The sequence below is a fragment of the Ruditapes philippinarum genome, unplaced genomic scaffold (genome assembly GCF_026571515.1).
Source record: "Ruditapes philippinarum isolate M1 unplaced genomic scaffold, ASM2657151v2 ctg269_1_1_1_1, whole genome shotgun sequence".
In the NCBI taxonomy this organism is placed as follows: domain Eukaryota; kingdom Metazoa; phylum Mollusca; class Bivalvia; order Venerida; family Veneridae; genus Ruditapes; species Ruditapes philippinarum.
In genome coordinates this window covers 149,391-176,598 of record NW_026866443.1, presented here as the reverse complement: position 1 = coordinate 176,598, position 27,208 = coordinate 149,391, and the positions used below count along the sequence as shown (strand labels likewise).

Below are 27,208 nucleotides of genomic sequence, written 5' to 3'. Positions count from 1 at the left end.
CCACTAGTGAAAATATAATAGCTGGTGTTCACGAATGAAATATATTTCAATCTTATATGTAAAACAAATAAATTTTCTTTTTATTTCATGCTTTTTAAGTGATTTTAAGTATTTTTTACTGATTTTGCCGCGTATCGTCGCGCATTCTCCTTTGTGACGTCATCACATCATGACGTCGCATCATCAATTTTGAAATATAGTTCTGTTAAATTTCTCTAATTTTGTTACATTTTTAACATGATGTATGGGGACATCGACTTTCTTTTCCTAAACTTCTAAAGAAGCAAAATTTACGTATGACGGCATTTATTTCTGCCTGTTATTCCATTAAGTTATGATTTTCTTTTCATCCGCATTCAGATATAGATCTAGTACGGCTACAGTGAAAATTATATTTTATAAATTTCACTAGTGGTTTATCAGAATATAATCATCTGATATATTACAATAAAACACTGGAAAGCATGAAATAAAGCTAAATAAAATCACTGTTTGGAGTTCGGATGTGATGAATTATATCACACGGTCATAGCCCGAGTGACATAATGATGCACATCTAAATGACAAACAATTATTTTATCAAGCGATAAAATCACTGATTTGGATAATTATTTTATCAAGCGATAAAATCACTGATTTGGATATCGTATTTCAATTCTAACACAACAAATAAATGTGTAAAATTTGCGATAGATAAACGGTTAAATCTTGTGGTATGAAAATTATCATATTTCACTCGTAGCTACCACCACTCGTGAAATTTTTCATTTTCATACCACTCCATGAAAATAAATCATGTATTTAAAGAAAAAAACTTGAATATCGTCTATATACTTCATTAGGTGTAATTCCCAAGAGCTTAATATGTAAAGTACTGGAAAATGATGTGCAGCTTGGTTTTGGAAAAGGTCAATCGCTACACTTCTCCCAATGCTGCCTAGTTGTAAAACAGCACACTTTCATATTAAAATAAAATTAATTATATGTTGCATTATTAAGTTAAATATTTAAATTTGAAGTTCAGAAAACTTTATAAAATTTACAAAGCCATAAGTAAGACTTTTATTTATTTCCTATTATGTATTAAAATATTTAGTAACTGCGTAATATTATTCTATTTATAAGTGGGTAGAATTAATATAATAATATTCTTAAATATTTGTAATAAGCTAATTTTGAATTGAATGGAAGAAGTATGCATATCTTTTTCTTTTTTACTTTTCCTAAATTTGGATTGATTTTTGAAGAAATTAAAATATCTGGATGTGTGCAGTTTTAACTTCTAGCATGTCCCAAGCCATGGTAAAAGCAGAGGGGGAGAAATGAATCTTGTATTTGTATTATCAATGTTATTTTACATATCACTATTTTTTTTACATTTTTTATTGCATTGTTCACCATTTTCTTAATGTCTGAAGTGATAGAGAATTATTAATAGGTTGGTGCCTTGGATCTAGCGAAGCGGAGGAATTTATTTGGTGAGCCTTTGGCCAGATAGTTTAAGTTCTCCATCCATAGCACCAATCATTCTATTTATCCCGTTATCGATTTTTTTATAAAAGAGTTTCATTTAGAACAGAGTTAAATTGTGATGTGTTTTTAAAAGTTTTGGCCTGTGCGCAGTAAAAAAGTAGTTCTTATCATTCTGAAATAATTGTTTTAATCAATAAGAATAAAAGCATCAGAAATAAGCTTGAACACATTTAATTAATCCATAAGACCATAAGCAACAGTAATAAATTTGAACACAACAAACAATATGCAACAGATGTGAATAAGAACATTCTATTACATACTTTTAAATGAAATATTGAGAAATATTGATGAAATAAAATGCGTATTTTCATTTTCCGTATTTTCACTGTAAAAATTTATTTTTCACTGCAGTGAAACATATTTTCCGTATTTTCAGTGGTGTCTTGCCGGACTAATTTCTTTTAAATTCTGCTAGTACTCAAAATTTAAGGGAAGTCTTGCAAATTTTAATGGAAAAATGTATATAATAAACAGAAAATTCAAGTTTTTTCTACAAATACATGATTTTTTTTCATCTTGTGGCATGAAAATTACCATATTTCACTCGTGGCTACCGCCACTCATGAAATATTTATTTTCATACCACTCGATGAAAATAAATCATGTATTTATAGAAAAAACTTGAATATCCTCTATAGATCTTTTTCAATGAACTAAGTAATGACTAACAAGAACCACCGCCGGACGTAGTCAATGATAGACTTTTTTCTTTTTTCTTAAACCATAATTGAAATTACGAAAAAAGCAATTTGAAAGTTGCACAACTTGTATTTTTCGTAATTTCAATTATGGTTCCACTCAGAGAATTATTTTTAGCTCACCTGAGCACAGAGTGTTCAGAAACCAGGTCACACATCTCTTATATGGAAAACCTTGTTTACACCTTAGAGGCTACTGTTGTGATCCAAATAACCTGAAATTGGTCAGAAAGGTTGTTTTGGTAATTTCTAAGTCAAGTTTAAATATGGGTCATCTGTGGTCAAAAACTAGGTCACACAGCCCAAATAAAATGGAATTGAGACTTCATAATCAGGTGAGGAATATTGTTTAAATGCCTTGGACGAAATTCGTGTTTTTCGTTATTTTTTGTTGGGTTTTTTTTTTATGTTTTTTTATGTTTTTTTTCCAGGGATTTATCTAGCGTTCATAATGCTAAGATGTCGTCCCATGACATTGTAAATCGTCATTGCGACAATGCAATCAATCGGAACATCCTCGGCTATTATAATAACCTTATCCAAAACTGACGGAAAGGGCCGAAAAGTTGCGATTGCAATGAAGTACGATACCCGGAAATGGAAACCACAGTGTTGCGAATCGACACAACTTTGAGGCAGAGCAAAACGTCACACGACAGTGTTGTTGGAAAATGTAATTCCATTTAAAAATTATTAAAATTTTGACTGTTCCAAAATTAAATAAGGTAATACCGCAAGACCAACAGTAAAACATCAAGCGATTATTATTTAATCCCTTAGTACTTATCAAATAGTTATTAATTTTGATCGATTCATTTATTTAATGACTTAATAATGAAACGTTTAAAGATCCTGTATGTTTTGTGATTGATATTTTTACTGTGTGAATACCACACTAGCAAAAAATTATATATGTACATATTTATGCAAATAAAACAATTTTCAAACATCGAAGAATATGTAAAATGTGTACTGCAAATATTTGTGCACATTATATTTAATCAATAAATTACAGGCATTCATTTCTTATTGGAAAATTTGACTTAGAATTTATAGAAAATAAATTTCTAATTACCTCCCTTTATTTACATGAAATGTTAAATTGGGTAATATCCTTATAAATAATGCTTATTGGAACTTACAATATTGACAAATCTTAATTTGAGCATCATATTTATGAAATAAAACCATGAAAAAATTGTGTTACAGGATCTTTAACTTTGTACCTAGTTTCCGGACTGATACAAATCGGTATGTACATGTCAACTTTCTAAACTATTACATTCTAATTTGTAAATATTTTTTTAATATGCTTACAATTTTGTTGGAAATTTAAAGACCAATGACGAGTGTCTTCAATCGTAAGTTTTTTTGTTTTTGTTTTTTTTTTCTAACAGTGAATATAGGTGATCATACTTCGTGAAAACACGGCCAGTTTGGTCACTTTCCGTATATAATTCAGAATAATTAGAGCCTCTTATAATCTTTCTTGGGAAAAGAAAGTGATGAAAAATGTCGTAATGTTCTAATTTTTAGCTCGACTTTTCTATGAAAAGGGGAGCTATCCTACTCGCCCCGGCGTCGGCGTTGGCGTCACACCTTGGTTAAGTTTTTCGTACCACCCCACTTTATTTCAGAAGTATTACAAGTATGGCTTTGAAACTTACCATACTTGTTCACCATCATAACCTCCATCTACAGACAAGAGTACATAACTCTGTCAAGGTTTTTGACAGAATTATGGCCCTTTTTTGACTTAGAAAGTGTATTGAGCTTGGTTAAGTTTTTTGTACCACCTCACTTTATTTCAAAACCATTGGAGGTATTGCTTTGAAACTGACCATACTTGTTTACCATCACGACCTTCATCAACAGACAAGAGGACATAACTCTGTCAAGGTTTTTGACAGAATTATGCCCCTTTTTGACTTAGAAAATACATTGAATATGGGTAAAATCCACTTATTGCCTTAACCCTTTGAGATATTGCTTTGAAACTTTTAATGCTATTTCACATCATTACCCCATCTGTACGCAAGAGAAGGTAACTCTGTCAGGGATTTGTTTTAAAAATTAAGGCCTTTTATCGACTTAGAATCTTGGTTAAGTTTTTTGTACCAGTCAACTTTTTGACTGAACTGGTTGAGATATTAAATTGAAAGTTGGAATACTTGTTTACCATCATGGTCCCAAACATGGGCAGGAGAAGGTAATTCTGTTAAGGATTTTATTTGAATTATGGCCCTTTTTGACTTAGAAACTCAGTTAAAATTTTCATTCTTGTCCACTTGTTGACCTAACCATTTGAGATATTACTTTGGAAGTTGGAGTTCTTATGTGCCATCATGAGACCTATCTGTAAGCAAGAGAAGATAACTCTGTGAAAATGTTTCTTGATTTGTACTTAGAAATTCCTAGTTAAAGTCTTGTGTGCCCTTAACTGTCAAAGTTTTGTTTTATAGGCAAGCACTAAAAAAGTCGAGCGCGCTGTCCTTCTGACAGCTCTTGTTTAATTTTTCTATTCAGAGAAAACTTATCATTTCTGTTCCTAACTTTTTCGGGCGAATGCCGTCTGATTTCAACTTTACCTTCGCTAAAATTAACAGTAAAGAAAATGAATATAAGCAGAATTTTCATTGGCCATTTTAACACTAAAAGCCTGTTCGATTGATACTTTAGAAGAGCTTCCGTTATATAGGTAGAGGTCTGTTCGATTGCGCGATGGCAAGAAGTGTTGGAAAAAGATATGTCAGAATAAATATAACAACACAATATTAATATTTTCTAGATGTTTTTAACAGCTTTTCAATAATTATATGAAAATAAATATGACAGATCGCCTTTTTGATACTTTTGTGTTCGACTGGGTTTCTCTTCTAAGCTGTTCTAGTCATTCTCTTCTCTTCTCGAACCAGGCATAAGACGATTGAAACGAACTTTCGACTACAGTTGCAAAATTCTCCGTGGAATTAGTGTACAGTATCTACTAAATCTTTGTTTTATTGTAGATTCCTATTCAAATCAAATTCCATTTTGATTAAAATCAAATAATGTAAGTAATATTGTTTAAATCTACGATGACAATTAATGGGGAAAAACATTGCGGGTAAAAATGAGCTGAAATAAAATTATTGAGGACGAATAAAATGTTCTGTTTGCGGTTAGCATGGTTAGTAGTAGCTACCCTATGCAAGTTAGCAAGTTTGACTTCGGCCGAGTATCTTTTTGGCTTGCAGCCACGGCTGCAAGCCATTTCATCTGGAAAACTTGTTCCGGTTAGGTGGTTTCCTGCTTACATCTGTTGGTGCATGATTGAACGGGAAACCAGCTGCAATCGTGCCAATCGCAACTTTTCGGCCTTTTCCGTCAGTCTTCGGATTAATGATAATAGCCGATGTAGTTCCGATTGCAATCGTGACAATTCGGGCGATTCCGTCATACTGCGGGTAATATTACGGAAATCTAAGCTATTTTAGTTACTTCGGTAATCCCAGTTTGTGTATATAAATAGGATTTCTATTTTTACTTGATTTATCGGTTTAAACCGTAATAAATTAGAAACGAAATTGTTCCGTTTCATTTGTTTTTCAAGACGCAAAAGTTAGTTTCTTTTATAATTGTTTTTTTGTCTGTATTAGTTTTATACAATAGAGAATGGTGACTGTAGTATTATTCCGTCTTCAAAGGGTGGTCCTGCATGATCGAGTTATATTTAGATCTACTGAACAATTCAACTTCTTGGTGAGGTAATCTAAAAATAGCCCATGCATATCATTAACCTTGCCACGTGCTGATCTATGTATCATAGTTGATACATGCCACGTAACGAAGTATTTTAGTGCATTTACTTGTCTATAAAGCAAAGGAATGATTTCGCTGCGAAAAAGGGGAAATGAGATGTGCACACTTGTTTTCCTTCAGTATCACGTTTTTACGATTGATCATTTTCTTTATTAGTTTTATACAATAGAGAATAGATCTAAATCGTTTTGACAAAAAATATTCGGTTTTCCACAAAAAAAAACTAAATAAACCCTTTATGATATACAAATACCGTAATTCAAAAAAAATGTGATAATAAATTGAAACCCAAAAAAAAGAACAATTTTAAAGGGTTGGGATGAAGGCACAACTGTGCAAGCCTTTCCTTTTAAAAGGAAACTTTATTAAAGATACTTCTTGTTTCTATGTGTCTTGTTATTTAAAAATTACATCAAGTAAATAAAACATCAAATAGACGTTTTTAATCATTGACAGGAATTTTAGAAGCAAGCGTTTACTGCAGAAATAAAAACTATAAACCCGAGCGTCTGTACTGCGATGATAGCTGCTGTGGTTCCTGGTCCTATGAAAGGTGTTGCGATGAGACCACGTGGTATGGCTGGGCAGTGGTGGGTGGGGTAATTGCTGTTATATTAATCATCTGTTTGAGTATATGCGGCGTCTGCTTACTTATCAAGGTTAGAAGCAAAAAGGGTCGAGTGATAAATCCCTCCCAAATTCAGAACCATATGCTGTCTGTTTATGGTGAGTCGACTTCAGAGAATTCTCTTTTATTAGAGCCCATTTCTCCTATAACCAAAGTGTTGCCAGAAAACTATTGTGACATGGTTACTTAGTTTAATTTTTTAATCAAAATAGCTCTGTAACACTTGGTGCATGCATGTGCAATTCTTAACATATTTACATTGAAATCAGTGATTCGTTTGTTTAATAAAATGTCAGCGTTTATTGAAACATCATTTTGTTCCCTGAATCTATTTGATATATTGTATTTTTTCTCTATTATACAGCTTCAACAATCTCCCAAACGACACCATATTCAGTACAAAATCCTTTAACACTACCGGAATTACCGCCGTCCTATCAAACTTTATATGGATATCAACATGACCAACAACAACATTGGCAGCAGCAACAACATCAACAACATCAACACCACCAACACCACCACCACCAACAACAACCACCGATTTTTCTACATGAACGTCTTCCTCCGATTCCGATTAGCCTACGAGGTCAAGGATATACTCAAATGTGAAACTAATAGCTGAACGTTTTCATTGTTAGTCCCCTACCGGTTTACTGGAGGGGACTTTGGGTTTACCCTCCGTCCGTCTGTCCGTCAGTCCATCCGTCCGTCTGTCAGTTCTCAAAACTGGATCCCGCGATAACGCAAAAAGTACAAACAATGATGACAGTATGGAGATTATGCATGTCTTTTTCTTTTCTTTCTATGTTGAAAATTCTGGTTGCTACGGCAACAAATAGACTGAAAATATGGCAAATTTTACACATAAACTGGATCCAGTATTCAGTGATAAGGCAAAAAGTACTGGAAATATTTTTATGAAACTTGAAATATGGGTAGATGGCAGTCTGGAAATTATGCACATCTTTTTCTTTTCTTCCTATGTTGAAAATTCTGGTTGCTATGACAACAAATAGACTGAAAATATGGCAAATTTAACACATAAACTGGATCTAGTGATAATGCAAAAAGTACTGAAAATATTTTTATGAAACTTGAAATATGGGTAGATGGCAGTATGGAGATTATGCATGTCTTTTTCTTTTCTTCCTATTTTGAAAAAAAATGGTTGCTATGGCAACAAATAGGCTTAAAACATGGCAAATATAACAATATTTGTGATAAGTCAAAAAAAGCTGAACATTTTTATGAAACTTAAAAATATGGATAGATGGTAGTATGGAAATTATACACATCATTTTAATCTTGACTATAGGGGGTATATTGAGGGCTGTCATGCTTAACAACAGTCAGCAACCTCGTCAAGATTTCTGATTCTAGTTTTTAGGCTTTTTCACTATAAGTTCTTTATTTCTTAAGGAATTTATTTCAAACTTAAAATATAAGTTTCCGGTCATCAACCTTTATTTCAAACTTCAAACATAAGTTTCTGGTCATCAACTGCATCATATGTGACAAGCTTTTAACTCAAGCACAAAAATTATCAGAATTGCCTCTCTTGAACTTTCATGAAAAAAATTGTTGTTTTTTTAATTACTTCTTTATCTTCTTTATTTCTTAATGTATCTTCTTCAAACTTCATATATATGTTTCTTATTATCACTCAAATCATTTGTGAGAAGGTTCAATACTCTAGCAAGACTATTTCCAGAATTATGTCCCCCTTGAACTTAGATTTTTTTCGAGAAATTGGTATATTTTACTCCAACTTCTTCATTACTTATAGGATTTACTTCAAACTCCCACATCATAATAATATGACAAGGTTTATAAATCTAGCATCCTTATTTCCAGAATTATCTCCTCCTTAAACTTTGAATTTTTCTTATTCATTCTTTTAACTTTCTTTTACTTCAAATTCAAAATAAACATTCATTATGAACAGCTTCATTACTAATTGTTCTTTGTTACACTCACATCATGTATGACATCTTGGATCTTTATTTCAAGAGTTATCTCCTCTTTAAGAATTTTGCTTTTAAAAATGTTATATTTTGGTAACAGGGATGTTTAAAAAATTAACTTTAGAGTGTCCTTCAGTCTGTCTGTTCATAAAAACAGATGGTCTCTCGACAAAATGTTAAAATCATCGTTCAGCATTAAATATATGCATACATGTATATGCATTACTTTAAAAGCGTTAATTTTAAAAACAATTGCATTTAAACATGTAACTTTGTTTTACATTTTGTATGTTACTCTAGTATAACTTTTTTTCCATTTAGTCCCTCATTATTAAATGACAATGTTGTGTTTTGTTGTACCTGAACCCAATTAAACTGACAAAAACTCCGAAAACAAGTAAAATTTTAATGAAAAACAGAAAGAACAGAAATGATCAACAAATAAATGAAATAACAAAAATATACACACATCAAAAATTATACAAATACAGAATACCCTGTGTGCAGATTCTGAATCCAAAGCTGGTTATTTAAATATACATGTGTGGTCTATTTACCTAAAATAATGTAGTATGGCACAGTTGTACAATATCTATTGTGACTGATTGATTGATTGATTGATTTATATATATTATTTTGTTAGCTCAATATGATATAAAAAGAGCTATATAGTATAGGGCTATGGCTTACAGTATATCTTAACTAAATTTGCGTCAGTTAAGAACGCATAGACTGGTTACTTCCCCTTATTTAAAATCTTTTAATCGGAGTAAACAAAAGGTCATACACATGTAAACAAATAATATCTGCAACAGTTTATATTATGTAGTCGAGTTACAGTGCAATGGGAGAACGAGATTGATTTATAAAGAAAAAAGTAACATATCAGGTAAACAATTTAATTAGATTTACCATAGATAAACATTAAAAAAAAAGATTTACAGTAGATATGTAAAGCTTTTAAACTTGTGCAAGCACGTTTATTGATTAAATGCCGTCACGGGTACGTCCAACAACCGTAATTTAAATACAGACTTACTAATGCCTATTCAATTTTCCAAATAAGGTATTGCTAAAGTTTAAATTTGTCTAATTATGAAAAATAGTGTTATTTTATCTTTTTTCATTTTATTTATTTTCATTTTTTGTTTGGCTGTTTTATTTATTTATTAATTAATTAATTTATTTATTTATTTATTTATTTATTTATTTATTTACATTTCTATATAAATTACCTTCAAAGTACAATTCTAAATTATGACCGGATTCACAAACACAGATGTACCAGGTACCTTTAGATTAAAATGTAGTGGACCTTCATTAGAAGCCATATCCCTCCGTTGGGATAGCTGAACAACTTAAAGCTCTGCGTTAGAACTGAAACATAAAATGACAGTCCGCTGTCTCACACTGCCGGGCAAATGTTGTGTTCAATTTTGCCCAAGAACTCATGCGTATCCAAACCCACGTTGCAACGTGGTAAAAACTGCTGGTTCGTTGCAATTATGTGCATTTATTAAACAAATACATCCCTGGGATGGGGCGGAGTTACAGATGACGTGTGAGTTATAGTGAATAAGAATTCAAACACTTTAATCTGAACTTCATTGATCAGATACTTCAATGTAACCGATATAAAACTTCGTCCTTCAACTATTTAGACTAAATTTTAGCCCATACATTATTCTTTTATACACTGACAATATTTCGATCCATGGATGTTTTTTTTATTGTTTGCAATAACAATATTTTGATTATACTGCAATTGTATACCCGTTTCAGATGTTAAATGGATTGAAGAACGGCTGAAGTATAATGGGAAATGAAGGCTCAAAAGCGGGACCATCACAGCCGATTGATGTTATTAATTCATTAAGGAAGAATACTCCATGTGAGTAATCATTCACCTGAGTCACGTGACACTGAAGTTGACTGAACAATATAAATATTTTCAAAGTTTAAAAGTTTAGCAATTAAAAAAACACATAGCAATACATGGAAACATTAGAAAATACAAGTATATATTTGTATCACTATGCAAAAGCACTCAGATCACTTTATTTCGGGTATATAGCCTACCGTTTTATATGGATATAATTTGGGGTCAGATTTAACAAAAATGTAACTAGATAAGGATAGCCTAATTTCTATATTTCTTAAATAAAATTTTGTATGATACTGAGTTTATTTTACAAAACAGCATATTGATATAACAACATTGATAAATATTTGTGAAATAATTTTTCATTACGTTTGCATGTAACATTTGTTCTATATTTCTCTATACAGGATTGGAGCAGTACTTCTAGACGCTTGCAAAAATCATGATCACAAATTAATACTCAAATATTGTTTTTTTTTCCCGCAGATTCTTACATTTTTCATTCATTACCGTATATTATCGATGTGGAAAGATGAATTAGACGTTTGTTTGAAACTTTATTCCGTAAGGTGAAAAGGCGAGATTTATCATTTAATCATTCAAGCATCTTGTCCCGTATGTACCAGATTACTGTATTTAGTGTGATGCTCCAATCATTTTAGTAATAGTCACACTCTTTCTCTAGACTGTCTTTACATGAAACGTATTTTTATGCATGGAACCGTGCATTGATCAAGTTCTGTTTATTTTCAGTCACAGTCCTTGAAACTGATCAAATTATTCGCCGGTACAATGCAATGGACCCGTCCCCTCAGGGTAAAACTGGTATTACTGTGGACGAGTGCATTATGATGCCGGAGTTCACGGGGTGCGTGTTTGGTCCGGATATCATACAGTACTACAAGGATTCAACAACTAAAAAGATCCATCCGAGACAGTTTATGAAAATATGTACCATGCTATGTAGGCGGACACCGGCGCTGAAAAAGAAAGAATGTAAATATCATCCGCACATAACCCGTATTTTAAATTAAATTGTGTCGCATCGTATTCTGCGATAATCATTATATTTGTGCACTTTTCAAACATCTATACTGTAGTCGCGACCTTCAAAGTTCGATGTAATTTAATTTAGCATAATCCATTTTTGTTAATATGATGTAGACTGTAGACCTTGACAATATTAGATTTAATATTGGTTGGTTACGCAGACATTACGTTGTTTTCATGGCTTTAACATTCATATATGCTCATTTAATTTTCCCTGTTTTACATTAATCATTTGTAGTTCTTTTCTTATTGATTTTTGTATAGCTTTCGGATCATTGTGTCGCTTTGGGTTTATTCGAATTATTACAGTGCACTTTCGTTACCCGCTTTCGATTCAATCAAAAACGAAAATTAGGAAAATGCTTGCATAAGGGCTGAAGTTAATTAAACTGTGGCGTTTATCTTTTTCATTTAATTTATGCTTGCTTCAATTAGACGTTTTCTGTAAAAGTTCATTTTGTACATGCATATTCTCTTAGAGTTTGAAAAGGTCACAATTTTAAGAGGTACAGTGTATCATCTTTTTTTGAATTGGAATGAAATGGCTGCATGCATGGAACATCCAGGAATAATATTACATGTATAATGTTTTATATAGAGAGAATATTTAATGAGTGTTTTGGTCAAAGTTTTCCTTGCAACATCTATCTTTGAGATCATAATTATTTGACAGAATTGTGGCACTTTTTTAGCTTCAAAAAATATTGGTTAAATATTTTGCTTGCAACATTAATCTTTCATAAAACTATTGATTGTATTCGCTTAAAACTTGATTAATGCTTTTTTAATAACAATTCAAGGCATGGATTTTGAATAAGATAAGGCCCTTGTGAACTTCTTTGGTCAATAACCGACACTCATAACTATTTCATGTACATTATTTGTACTTTTACGAATGAAATCCTCCTCTTTGTTAATTTTGATATTATCCTGGCTCTTATTATAGCAGGCTCTTATTTCACTATAAAGCACTGAAAATAGTCGAGCAAGTTGTCCTTTCGACATCTCTTGTTTTTATTTTTTCCATTTTTGCTCCATGTTATACATGTGACACAGAACCTAATTTATTTTTGTATTTTGGTTTTAGTTCTCTTTGACCTGTATGACGTAGACAAACAGAAGGTTCTGACACATGATGCGTTATTTCGTTTATACAAACTGATGTTTCATGGTGCGGTATCAGACGACCATATTCTGGCGCTGGTCTATAGTGCACTTAGACACCCAAACCTGTCAAAAGATGGAGAAGTTACCAGGGACGAATTTTCTGACGTAAGTTGACCTATCATTGAATGTAGCAGTGTCTATTCTAGGATTCGAAAACAGGGGTTGTGGGATTTTTATCGAAAAGCGAGAATTTATTACATTTGTTGAACTTTTTCCATCTTTCTCGATGTAAAATTTCCCCCCTGCCTCTAAAATAGGGGGGATTCTAAAAAATATGAGTGAACCCCCCATCCCCCCTCCTAGAATAGACACTGATGTAGCAGCCATGCATTCAGATGGGCTTGGAAAATAACATTAATTCTCTATTTGTTTTCAGTGTCGTGATTATGATGTAAACAATATTATTATATACTTTATACATACATTATACGTATCTATTTAAGCTTAAATGTGATTAAAGCTTATTTGAAATGAACTCGAGTCCGCTTCCTGGTACGGGTGTCCTGTAAGGAAGCATAGGGTTCTGTGTCTCCTCTAGGGCTTGAACCCACGGTCTCTGTGTAAAGATGCAGCCGATTAAATTATGTACGCTTATAACATTTTTGGTTATATGTCGCATAAGGAATACGTCCGCATCTTAAAGGCACGTTTACCCAATGAGTGACAATGCAAATTAATATTCTATTTTAACGGATTTTGAGCATGCTTGGCGATTATTACTTTAAGAAAACAGCGCAGAGTATGAAATAATTTGTCATATTTGAAAGATAAACCTTTTAGTAGCATTTGAAAAGAAAATACACTATGTCTTTTATTTGAGAAACTGTCTATATTTTATGGATTAATTGACAATACCAATCGAAAATAACATGAAAACATTGGCTTAAACAAATTTATTAAAGCTCGATTGCGAAACAAGTTATTGCAACTTTTATTAATCACTTTCGAGTCCGCTTCTTGAACCAACCAGTACTGATGTCATATAAAGAAACATGATCGTGACCCGATTAGGGTTCGAACCCATGATATAGCTTTGTAAAACATGTATTTCGATATTAGGAAACACATTGTGATATAATATTGCGAGATTTATTATTATTGTTATATCCAATATATTGCGATATATCGCACACCCCTTATTTTGAAAAATGAAATATCTTTGTGTACAATTCAGATGATACCGGATGTTGAGATTCAAGAGAGATTGTCGGTGGACTTCGCATTTGATCGTTCATTCCAGCCTGATGTACCGGAAAAGGAAGAAGATGAAGAAGATGACGACGAAGACGATGATGATGGCGATGATGAGGAGGCTGAAAGCAAAAAATAAATTTGTATTTAGTTCAGTTTCCGGATGTTGTGAAAAACAAAACTGAAATAATATTTATTACTGTAAAAGCATGGTTATTGGACATTTTTATGAACAGCAAAGTTACCGGATGTCATTTCTTGATTGCTACCGGATATTTTTATGACTGACATAGTTACCGGATAATTTTATGAATAGTATAGTTACCGGATAAGACATGAACAGTATTATTACATATTAATGAGATTATTGACCAAACATTGTACATCCGTAGTTATTATTATATTTTGTTATGCATGCATTTATTTATGTTTTGTTTATTTCCGCTTGCATCCATTTTTCATGACAGTGTTCTTGTTTAATATTTCCATGTTTAAAACAAATGCGATTTTTTCATTATTCTTTTTTATTAATTCTTCCGTTTGTAATGCAAAAGAGCTAGTTGTCCACGTTTTTTAAAGAAATATCATGCCCAATGGGACATACAGTAAAGTTCTGAAAAGTCGGATTAAAAACATAAAAATAAAGCAGTAACAACATCACTATAAGCAATCCTAATCAATCTTCAATGAGCATGATTGTCTTTATTTTACGTTTACTTTATTCATAAACAAGACATCCCTTGTAAAAAAAAATGTCATCGGTTATGTAGCACAACAGAAAAACAAACAAAAAAGTTTTATGATGAAAATCATAGTTGAAAAAATAATGTTTGTATAAATTTATATATATAAATTTCGGAAGTATCGCGCAGCATTTGAGCATGGCTATAATGGCATGAAAACAGTGGGATTTTATACTTTCCGACATTTTGTATATTTGCCAGGCATAGGTTTAATCCCCTGCAATTTCGCTTTTTTTAAACATTTTTTCTTTAGTGAGGTTTTTAACACTGTCATGTCTTTTATGATAGTTAACAAGCTTTGACTTTAGCGCCCTCTTGGCCTTCAATAGTTTAACCAGGGCGTTTTATGTTGTTGTTTTTTCTTCTTCCTTTCCTTAACGGTAAAAAGGTAACTTGCAGCGTTGTGGCTTAAAACCCAACAAAAACAAAACAGTAATTTGTATGTATTACAACATGAAATAAAGTGTTTTCACTATTTTATGAAACGTAAAGACCTACAAACCTCGTAAGAAGATAAAAATTTATATGGTCTGTTTTAAATTCTTAGCACAAGTTTATACTATTTTTTTTTCAGTTGTGTTGAAAACTGAACGCGTATTGAAACACACACGAAGCCGTTACTGGAAGCAATTTGCTTATTGAAATAACTGATTGTCCCCTGGTGGGCAATTACTTTAATTATATGCTTACATTTGAACTGATGTTTTATTTAAACCTTGGAAAATTGTTTAAATTATTTATTTTTAAAGTACAATTTTTGAATAAACAACCTGTTTAACACGTAGACCAAACGATTAGTAATTGAATAACAAACTATTAACAAAGTATGTTAACATTTTCTATAAAAATAAATGAGCCGCGTCACGACAAAACCAAGATAGTGGGTTTGCGACCAGCATGGATCCAGACCAGCCTGCGCATCCGCGCAGTCTGATCAGGATCCATGCTGTTCGCTGTCAGTTTCTCCACTTGTAATAGAGTTGGTAAGCGAACAGCATGGATCCTGATCAGACTGCGCGGATACGCAGGTGGGTCTGGATCCATGCTGGTCGCAAACGCATCATGTTGGTTTTGTCGTGACGCGGCTCATATGTGTTATAACTTCAAAATTCACATTTACAACCAATCAACGTATATATCTGAAAATATGGGCGCTGTTTGATGGTTTATAAAAAAAAATGAACGGGAAAAAAATAACACATGCATTGCATGGCATTGCAAAATTTTCAATTAGTCAAGTAATTATTTTGAAGTTTAATGCAGCTACGACACGCGAATAAATGTTTGTAACAAAGAGACATATTGCCGATAAATTACTTTCTGATAAGCACTAACAATGTTACATTGTTGTCGTCTGCTACTGAGATATTGTCGTCTGCTGTTTTATATTTCCTAATAAAACACAATCCTATTTATTTCTTCTGTATACAGGAATAATTATAGGAATATATTTCATTCCTTTTAATGCAGAATCCATTAGCAAAAATAATTATTTAAGTTAAAGTCGGAGAAGGAATCAAGATAAAATAGATTTTAACAAAGGAGCTTCAAACACTACATTTAATGTCAGTTTATTTCAAATGTAAGAGGACAGTAAAAACAGAATCCAGAATTTCAGAAGAAAGGGATTTTAAAGGACAATAAGGCCCGATGGCAATATATTTACTCATGGTTATTGAAAAAAAAACAATAACAAAAAACAGAAATAATTTTATGAAGTTCTAACAGTTTATGTAGAAGCGTCTACAGATGTTTTTTCCCTAGAGCTCTCTAGTTTCTTTTGATCAAAATGGAAGTATGAAAATCTCTTTAGATATCGTTCATTTGGGCTCTATTGATGATGATACTTAAGAATATAGAATATTCGTGAACGTTTGTGCAAAGCATAAAGTCAAAGAATTATGAAGAAGTAAAAAAAAGCATAAAGTCAAAGAATTTTGAAGAAGTCAATTTGATGAAACGATTAGACATGTCGTCGCTTGAAAAACGTTTTGTTCTAAGTGCCAATTTGTTGTTTTTGAGAAAAAAGCATGTAAAGATTTAGTATTGCATAACTTTTTATTTATTGTCGGATTTTGAAAATTTAAAAACTACTAAACGTGATGTCGAAAGAACATATCAATATCGTTAAAGATATGTGGATTTTAATATTTCCTTGCTTAAAAACCTAAAAAAACATTTGGAGATAGAACAGTCCTTGTAACTTTTTTTCAAAAATTGTTAAAATCAGAGTGTTCAATGTGACTTAGAACATTATGTCTTTTAAGTTGAATTGATTTATATCATATAAAACAGTATGTTTTCTCTTTAAAAGGCTGTCAAAAATGCTCTCGGCAAATTATCCCTTAGTTAGTTGACTTTGACACTACACTATTTCTTAGACCATATGTACCTAAGTACATGAACTATGAGATTCAAAATCTTATTAAACTCCTTAAATCCATTACATAATTAAATGACATTTAAACAAATAATTTAAATAAATAAAGATAAAATACCCACATAAATTTTGTAGACATTTTATCTATTTTTATAACTTTGGCCACATTCAAAGTGATTCAATGTCTGGAAAAAGAAAGCTATAGCCGCAAACGGGAAAAGAAAACTTTCAAATTTTCTAGAATGCTGGAAAAATATTTCAAGATTTTTTTTTATGAAAATTCAAAAGATGGTCAAATTCAAATTCCTTCCAAAAGTATGAAATAGTAGTAATTATTTTGTTATGCGCTTTACACGTTCTGTTAGTGTTAATAAGAAGTTCTTATAATTGAAGGTATGTAAAAAATGTTTCTATATCTTAAATAGGGAATGAAAACATATCTGCTAGACAAGACCTTAAAGGTGGAGCAGGCATGACTTATATTTGAAAAATGTCATATTTAAAGACTGTTCGTGTACAAAAACATTACAAACATAACGCTATATAAATATTCATTTAGAAATTCAAAGACAAATTACAAAGCAAACAAAATATACGTATAAGAGTATTTTTCTTCCTTCTGTCTTTGGTATAAAATGTGTTTACTTTAAAGCAATCTTTTAGTTATATAACATTAACGCATTCGAAAACATGTATTATATCTAAACGTATAATATCTGCAAATTTTCTTAAAGGCCTTTTTTGCCCCAGAAATGCTTTTATCTTAATCTCTCAAAAGCCTGATTGGAGTTCTGTTATAGTTTCCAAAATATTCCACATTGGTCAGTAACCTAAACCATCTTATGCTTTTGTTTCATATTGGCAATGAGTACAGTCATATGTGTCTGTCATAAAGATAAATAATTGGTTTCTGAGACAGAATGTACCTTACGTTAAAGAAACTTTAGAACCTATAACAAATTTTCTTTTTTACGAATTTGTTTGATGAAATTGTATGATCACAGTTGTTTCTATCCGAATATACACATCCGAAATTACTTTCAAATCATGACCAGTTTTGCTTGTTGTTTAATCACATGCAGTACATTTACAGGACTTAATACTAAAATGTCAATGATTGGAGGGAATAAATGAATATATAGTATCATTCAATTCTTATATTAAGTATTAATATATGAAATAAACAACAAACCATCTAACTCAAAATGTTTCGTACAACATGGCGGGTGTCCTGCTATCACGTGATTTGATGCTATGTTTTGATACGATAATTTTGGATTTAGAACAGTATGTTGCATATATCCCACAGGTCACGTGACATTTATCGATGATTTGATTAGTCCAGTAAGTTAGAACAGTCTAATTATCAAGACATACTAAATTTGTGGAGATAGAACAGGATGGTTTCGTTGTAATTTATTAATTTATGAAGCTCTGAAACACTAACATAACATGCCAATGAGATAGAACAGTCCATTACGGACAAAATTGTGTATTTAACTTGTTTTTGGAAAATTTGGAGATAGAACATTACAGTTTTCAAGCGACGATGTTTTATACTACACAAGAAAAAAAGCGCCAATTTTAATACCGATGACGTCATATCCTGTTCTTATGACGTTTCCGGTATCAGGAAAAAGAAACCAGAATATTGCCGTCTGCTACATCCAAGCATTAATAAGGAAGGAAGCATGCCGACGTCAAGCCAGGCCATGATACTGCGAGGCACAGAAACGGTACGATCCCCAACAGTCACGGTCAGTTATAAGAACATAACACCATTTAGTAAAGTCGACCTTTCATACCAAAAGACGCCTTTAGGGAGAGGTGAGAGGGTGCAGTTTGATATAAGTGTTTGCCCAAAGCACGAAAAGAGCATAGATGGTTTCGAAGGAGTTTATGCTTATGATCACGAGACGCAAACCTACCGATGGCAACTGTTCACGGTTTCTCCAAAGGCACTGACTGACTTTGCTATAGATAAACATGAAATTGGTGATTGTAATTCACATGATGAAACTAACGCTAATACTAATGACATAATGAGACAATCTTCATTTGATAACGGACATTTTACAACGCCTACAGAAAGTAGGATTGATAACACACCTGTCGATTATAAACATGGTTGGCAAATAAAAAGTCCTAGAGGAGAAACAGACTTTATGGACGACGCCGTATACCGACGATTTGAAGAATTAGGCTTCCGGCGAAGGACAACACGTACACCGAGAGGATCCGTCGTCCGCGCAAATCGACCGAAACCGAGTGCACGGAAATCACCGCGAAGGAGTACCTCCGAATTGATAGATACTAAATGTGTACCGAAGCTTTCTGTAAGAGATCTGAACAGAGAGTCACCCCTGAAAGAGAATATATCAACCAATAGTTCATTTTTCCTGCCCCAGTCGTTTGTCAGTGGAGGGTCAATGAGGAAGAGGTAATAAAGTAATAAGTTCCATTATTGTTTTATTCCTGTTATGTTATTTAAGAAATAATATATTCCCAACATTGATTTTATTGCTAAAAAATCACTTTGGAGTTCGGATTCGAGGAATTATGTCATGAGGGTGTACCCCGAGTTATATAATGCTGTGCATCGTTACGACAAACAGGGGTTTTAATAACCGATAAAATAATTGTCTGGGATATATTATTTCAATCTGAGGTACCTGATATCAAGTTTATAAATTGTAACCGTATTTATTTTCAGCGCGTCACATTTTAAATGTCTAAAAATAATCACACGCTTTCGTTCCTTCTATGTTCAATAGGGAAAACTGCGGGTCGTGTTAGAATATTTCATATAAAATTTAGCATTCTGAAATCTTTAAGACATGTTTACTTAAATAACAAAGTAAATACATATATAAGAAAACACATTTAAGCCTACAATAGTTAGATATTTGACATGTAGCATTTGCTTATATATATATATATAAATCATGTTTTTGGGGTCAAAAATGCCCCCTCCCCTATGACGTTTAGTTTAAATAAAGACCGTGATAGCAAACATGTCTAAAAATCTCTCTTTCGAAACTACACTGTCCAGAGCATAGATATCTTGTCATGAGGTAGGCTGAAAATCATTAATTTTGTATTTATTTAAAATTGGCCCTTCCCTGGGGTCACATAGTTTATATACACTTATATGATATTTAACACATTAAGTCTTCTTGTACCAATATAATTAAGGAATAATACCCAATCATGACGTTCTGTCGAATTTCCATGTGTTTTTTATCGAATTTAAATGTGATTTTATCGAACATTTGTTTTTTTTATCGAATTTACATGGTAATTTTAATTGAATTTCTATGCGTTTGTATCGATTTTCCATGTGTTTTTCTAAGAAATCATGGATTGATGTGTAAACTTTTGTCCCTTCATATTTCTCTTACAAGATTATAACGCTCTTTATTAAGATCATAATTCATTGCGGTTTCCGCACATTAGATTTCTTTCACCTTTTTTTATAAACAACACAAGAATATGCTTGTAATTTTATATATAAAAGTTCAAAACGAGTGTCAGCATTGTTTCCAAATATGCTTTTTTAGGTTTTCGTTTTGACTGTTTTAATGATATCATATTACAATTTTATAACACTCTTGTTAAATCAGGCAAATACACGTAGCACAAATAATACAAAATGTATTTTCTAAGGATATTCTATTATGTAACTCTAATTCTAATCCGATCCGTACATTCTTTACTTTAATGATAAAAATTCAGCTAAGGATATTCAATTATGTAACTCTAATTTTAATATGATCCTTCATTTTCTTTACTTTAATGATTCTAAGTTCTAGGATTATTTATATTAATTGGAATTACGAAGCAATTTTCATTGTTGTCGCTCTAATCGTAATATATCGTGTAAACTGATTGCTTATTCCAATTGCGTCTTGAATACGTCAACATTATTTTCATGATTTATAGACCCATAACTTTCAGGAAAGTTTCTTTATTTAGCCATAATATCAAGATTTAAAACCGACTTCAAGCTGGAACATTTCCTGTGAGAAAACAGAAACATGATAAATCTAACTAGGCATGCAACAAGCGTGTCGGTCTATATCGATTAGAGATAATATTCCAAAGAATGCTTTTAGCTTTTACATATGAATAATTTAGAAATTAATTGAAATGGAAGTAAGTTTTGAGAAAAGCCGTGCAAAAACGCGGAACGGTTGTAGAAAATAGATACGCGTTATTTTTGTAAAAAAAATAGATTTCTTCTATTCTTGTAGACGGTTTCAAATTTATTTCTGATTATATGTGTGCTTATTGAAAAGATTAATACAAATGGAGGACGATATCTGACGTAAAACAAGCTTTTTATAGTCTCTAAATAAATGAACTAAATTTAAAATAGCTGGATTACTGTTGTTTTTTTCTCAATGTATTCCGGTAGAGTTATTCCTGTGAAACAGAAGTCGTTGTTGGACGAAGTGAAGGAATCAGTTAACTGGGCAAACAGGGTTACGCCTTCGACTCACCACAAGAACGCGCCAAGACTCGACTTGAAAAATGCCGTCTGCTTCAGTCTACGTGACAGCTGGAAATACGATCACGTGCAACTCAAACATCTGGTCGAAACACAAATTCTACGTGAGGTAAGCATTTGTCGGCGTTCTTGTATATCAATTTTAAAGCATTTTCTCTATTTAAACTTATTACTAATAAGGACATAAAAAGAGAATGTCTAAGTCTCGCGTAAAATTGTCTACCTAGAGGTGACGTCATTATTGCTGGCTTTCGAGACAAACGTAGAAACATATAATAAATATAAATTTCTCCAATAACGTTGTCTTTGTCTATTGTTTTGTATAAGTATTAATAATGCCACATTGTGTATACATATATAGGTAAGAACCCTTCAGTTTGACCCAGTTTCTCTTCGATTATCTGACGGAAGCGTCCTTGACCGATGGATAGTAGGGTTCGAGCATAACGGAGACTGTACGCGTGCAATCGAGCAGGGGTTGTCTGTGGATGGTGACAAAGTAGTGGTTCGATCCTGGGACGACATTGTGAAGGAAGAACAAGGTGAAGATTGGGAGTACCCGTGTAGCTATAGAATGTCGTCTTCTAAACATGACCTAGTTATCAGAAAATTCCTGCAAGTGCACTGATTTATAAGAACTGTCCGTTTGCGTTATTCAAGTGTTTAATGTGAAGGTCACAAAAGTGGCGATATTACATATATTTTCGTTGTTTTTGTTGTTATTAACAGGGAAAAAAATTTCAACTATCATGTAATGACCATTCGATAAGTAAGTTTCAAGTCATCTGTTAAACTGCTTTGCAGTATATAATATATAGCATTTGTAAAAAAAAATATGTGAATGTGTCATGAGATTTCTTTAATAAATCATTACATAAAACATAATTTGCGTTATGTCATTCAAATTTCAACAAAAAAAAGCTGATTTTCATTGATTTTATCCAAAGAATCTTTTCTTGCTCTGAAAATTGAAGATTTACGATAATCTTAAATGAGAGGTTTCCTATATTTGAGTGGATTCTATTTACAGGTGGTCTCTTACTAAAATTTGAAATATCCGTGAAATAGTTAATCAGTCCGTGAAATAGTTAATCAGTCCGAGCTAGTTCTATTGAATTACTGAGATATAACATACTTTTCAAAAGATTTCTGAAATATAATAATGAACGATACATGTGAAATTAATAGTTTCAAGGTATAATGCGCTGTCAATTGAAACCCAGCTCATATCACTCCTAGGAGAGTGCAGGGAATAGTGGAGAGAATGGGCCAAGTTTTCACCAGATCTGTGGTCGAACTGTGGTGCTAGTGCCATGGTTTCGTTTTTGGCAGCAAACGAATGGTAGCATTTGTGAATTAAGAGGGGAGTTTAACATGTGACTTACTCCACTGGAGCTTTGAAAATCCAAAAGTGAAGTCCCGCAATTCCACAGGAGTGGGGGTGGGGGACTGGGTAACAATAAACTAGTTCCTAATTTGACTGAAGCCAAACAATATCAATTTTGATTTGAACTAGAAATGTGTCCATAGGACACGGGTGCCCCCACCGCAACACTGTTCTGTCAATCTTTTTACTCTTAAGTCAAGGGAAATAACTCTACAAATACTGGATAAATCCACAAGCGAAACCCCAGGTGCAAATCCAAAATATGCTGAGCAACCTGCCCATAAGGTTTATTGACTATGTCAAATCCTTTTTGAGAAACTTGCGACACAAGTTGAAAATTGCAAAAATTTTCTAAGTGAAGGGCAATAACTCTAAAAATACTATATAAATCCAGACGAAAATACCTGGTGCACAACTGCACATGCTAATCAATATTCCTGTAAAGTTACATGACTCTAGGTCAAATACTTTTTGAGTTATGTGCGACACATGTTGAAAATTGCCAAATTTTACTAAGTCAAGGGCAATAACTCTAAAAATATCCAGACGAAAATACCCAGGTGCACAACTACACATGCTGATCAACATTCCTGTAAAGTTTCATGACTCTAGGTCAAATACTTTTTGAGTTACGTGCGACACAAGTTGAAAATTGCAAAATTTTACTAAGTCAAGGGCAATAACTCTGAAAATACTAAAAATATCCAGACGAAAATACCCAGGTGCACAACTACACATGCTGATCAACATTCCTGTAAAGTTTCATGACTGTAGGTCAAATACTTTTTGAGTTACATGCGACACAAGTTGAAAATTGCAAAATTTTACTAAGTCAAGGGCAATAACTCTGAAAATACTAAAAATATCCAGACCAAAATACCCAGGTGCACAACTACACATGCTGATCAACATTCCTGTAAAGTTTCATGACTCTATGTCAAATACTTTTTGAGTTACGTGCGACACAAGTTGAAAATTGCAAAATTTTACTAAGTCAAGGGCAATAACTCTGAAAATACTAAAAATATCCAGACGAAAATACCCAGGTGCACAACTACACATGCTGATCAACATTCCTGTAAAGTTTCATGACTGTAGGTCAAATACTTTTTGAGTTACATGCGACACAAGTTGAAAATTGCAAAATTTTACTAAGTCAAGGGCAATAACTCTGAAAATACTAAAAATATCCAGACCAAAATACCCAGGTGCACAACTACACATGCTGATCAACATTCCTGTAAAGTTTCATGACTCTAGGTCAAATACTTTTTGAGTTACGTGCGACACAAAAGTGAACGGACAGACGGACGGAAGGACAGACAAGGGTAAATCTAAATGCCCGCCACTAAAGTGGGGGCACAAAAATACAACATGTACATGTATAGCAAATGAATGGAAATTTCAAAAGAAAAGCACTCCATTTATGTGGATGCATAAACAACAAACGAGAACTTTGATCTTTTTTCCATTTAATACATTGTATAATGTAATACAAATAAATATTTTTTAAGATGGTAAAACACAAAGATGGTTACACATATACCCTCGAAAAATTACATATTCCAACATTGTGCATTTTTCTACAACTCTGTACATTTAAAACAATAAAAGAACATTGTTGTAGTTTTCATTTACCAGTGACAGCCTCTTTTTCCCCAACTCTATAACAGTCAAAAGAATAGAAGTGATGAAAATAAAAACGAAAAAAATAACATTTTCACCTCCAACATTCTCTTATAAAGTAAGAACAAAATTAACCCCCATCTTAAGAGGTATGTGGTGTGCACCTTTTATATTTAGATGTTATGATAAATGTAAATGCTGCCCACTTACAGACAGGACAATATCTTTTAAATATCCATTACAAGTAGGGTGGACAGGACAAACAATACCCCCCTTAAATATCCATTACTGGTAGATTGGGGTGGGAAGGGTGCTTGTAAAATGGGGGTCGGGGCAGTAGGGGTGGAAATCTTCAAAGTATGCAAGACACTAAAATATAGTTGCAACTTGTTTCAGGAGAATTGTAATGTACATGAGTGTGTGGTCCTGTTTTCCATTTCACTTTCAATTGTTTTACTGAATCTTAACAAATTTTTAACAAGTTGAGGAAAAGTCTATTTCGTGAACTTTTAGTTTGCGTGTAGCAACTGAAAATACCCAAGCAACCGGTGCAGACCTTCCCGAAAACTAATAAATGGTTGTGTCCAGATTGAAAGATAGACATATCCATTTAAGATATTAAGTGTCGAAAGGATTAAAATTGAAATTAAAATCCTTAAAAAAAATGAAGAAAAAAAATGAAGATGAAAAATCACCTCCTATATACAAGTCAGATATGTTTCCTTACTACTTTGCAAAATATATACCATACAATACTTTCATATACATGTATATGTTATCAAAAGACAAAAATAAAAGAGGAACAAAATGAAACCACTGTAACGATAAACGAATATTTTGCATATATTCATTAATCAATCTTTCAGTACTTTACTTTGATTGTTTTCGAGTATATGAAAAATTTAACTTTTCAATACTAAAAAAAAAACAAGATTTTTTACATCATTTTATATAGTAACTTCTTTAAGTACATGCCTCAGTACTATAATGCTTATTTGAACACAACCAAACATTTCAATCATTTAACATTACATTACTTAGCATTACATTACATGTAACATACAAACATATTAATCTTTATGACAAATATATTTCTCCACACCAGACTGTGTACCCTTCAGGACTTTTTAAAATGGAAACTGCTGCCATAAAATCACAATAAATAACCATATGGATTAAATTATAAACTGATATTTGTTCCATGTGCTTTCACATTTATCCATTTGTTTATAAACCTAGAATTGCTTTACAATAGAGTAAAACAGAATCCCTAAAGAAAGTCCAACATGGCAAAATTGAAAAAGTTTCAGGCTCGGTTTGATTGAGCCTGTTCATGAACGGTAGTGCTAATTGCAAGCGTCCATGCCCTGACTCCCTGCAAATTCTGATTCCCTAATAAAAGGTATTTGATAAGAATCATTTGTTTAATAATTAGACTTTTTAAGTACAGACACATGATTTATGTGACACAACCCAAAAAAACAATTAAATCTGTCATCATAGGCATGGAATTTAAAAGTTTCTTAACTTTTGAAATAACACAGATCTTTCCAGCATGAACGTGCCTGTGACAAACAATATGTTAAGTCATTTCTCATTGTTAATAGTCTATAACTCTGCAAAACTTATGAAATGAAATTTTACTCCTGTTTTGAATTCAGAACTTTAGCAGATTATAAAATTAAACAACCAATATAGTATTGAGCCGGAGAAGATGTACACACTGGCATGGCTCTATACTGGTAGTATAAACAAATAATTGGTGGCCACTTTAAGGGTATAAGGAAAGTCTTGTGTGAATCGAGATAACACAATTCCATAGAAACTCAGCACTAACAGTAACAAGTAACAATATTCAAATAACATAGATATAGCTCAAGTTTTGCATATGCTAAAAAATCTTTTCTTTCAAAATATAATATTAACTACAGGGCTTCTACAGTTTTATATTTTCACAAATTTTTTGGCAACCATACTTACACATGTATATCATCCACATTTAAAATGTGATGTTTATGCAAGGGAAATATCAAAAGCAGATCAAATGTTAAGGTTACAACCTGTATGTCAATAGAAAAATATGACAAAAGCTATTCTATATTTAGAAAGTCCCTCATCCCTTTCCTTGCCTTGTAAATCTAATTCACTATACTAACACTCACAACTAACCAAAAACCATTCTGTACATTCTATACACCAGAAAAAATACCCCTCTACTATACAATAAACTGTGTAATGCTATCTCAGGAAAGTTAACAAAGTTAAAGATACTGTATGCTTAAATTATGACACAATTATGGCATGAGGAAGCACCAAATTTATATATATTAAAATAAAAAAAATCTAAATTTTCAACAAATCCAACACTGTTTTATCGATATTAACCTACTGTAGAATGACTTGATCTGCTTTAAAGTTAGAACATTTCATTTACTTTAAAGGGATTGAAAAAAAGGCATGATGATAACATTAATAAATGCAAGTATTGATTGAGAATATTTTCTTGTTTTGCATGGAAGATCAAAATTTATTATATACTTATAAATGAAATATTGAGAAATATTGATGAAATAAAATGCGTATTTTCATTTTCCGTATTTTCACTGTAAAAATTTATTTTTCACTGCAGTGAAACATATTTT

At 32.2% G+C, this 27,208-nt stretch overlaps 2 protein-coding genes across 2 annotated transcripts; both read left to right on the top strand.

Annotated features, from left to right (window-relative positions):
• Nucleotides 1–9,384: 9,384 nt before the first annotated feature.
• On the top strand, nt 9,385–14,437 carry LOC132732482 (uncharacterized). Its single transcript, XM_060718916.1, has 5 exons — nt 9,385–9,519; nt 10,413–10,521; nt 11,266–11,508; nt 12,650–12,834; nt 13,904–14,437. Exons 2-5 carry the CDS (start codon nt 10,446–10,448, stop codon nt 14,057–14,059), a joined length of 660 nt encoding a protein of 219 aa, XP_060574899.1. The 5' UTR covers nt 9,385–9,519; nt 10,413–10,445; the 3' UTR covers nt 14,060–14,437.
• Nucleotides 14,438–18,650: 4,213 nt separating this feature from the next.
• On the top strand, nt 18,651–22,438 carry LOC132732483 (uncharacterized). Its single transcript, XM_060718917.1, has 3 exons — nt 18,651–19,483; nt 21,461–21,662; nt 21,915–22,438. Exons 1-3 carry the CDS (start codon nt 18,735–18,737, stop codon nt 22,179–22,181), a joined length of 1,218 nt encoding a protein of 405 aa, XP_060574900.1. The 5' UTR covers nt 18,651–18,734; the 3' UTR covers nt 22,182–22,438.
• The last annotated feature ends 4,770 nt before the right edge of the window (nt 22,439–27,208 follow it).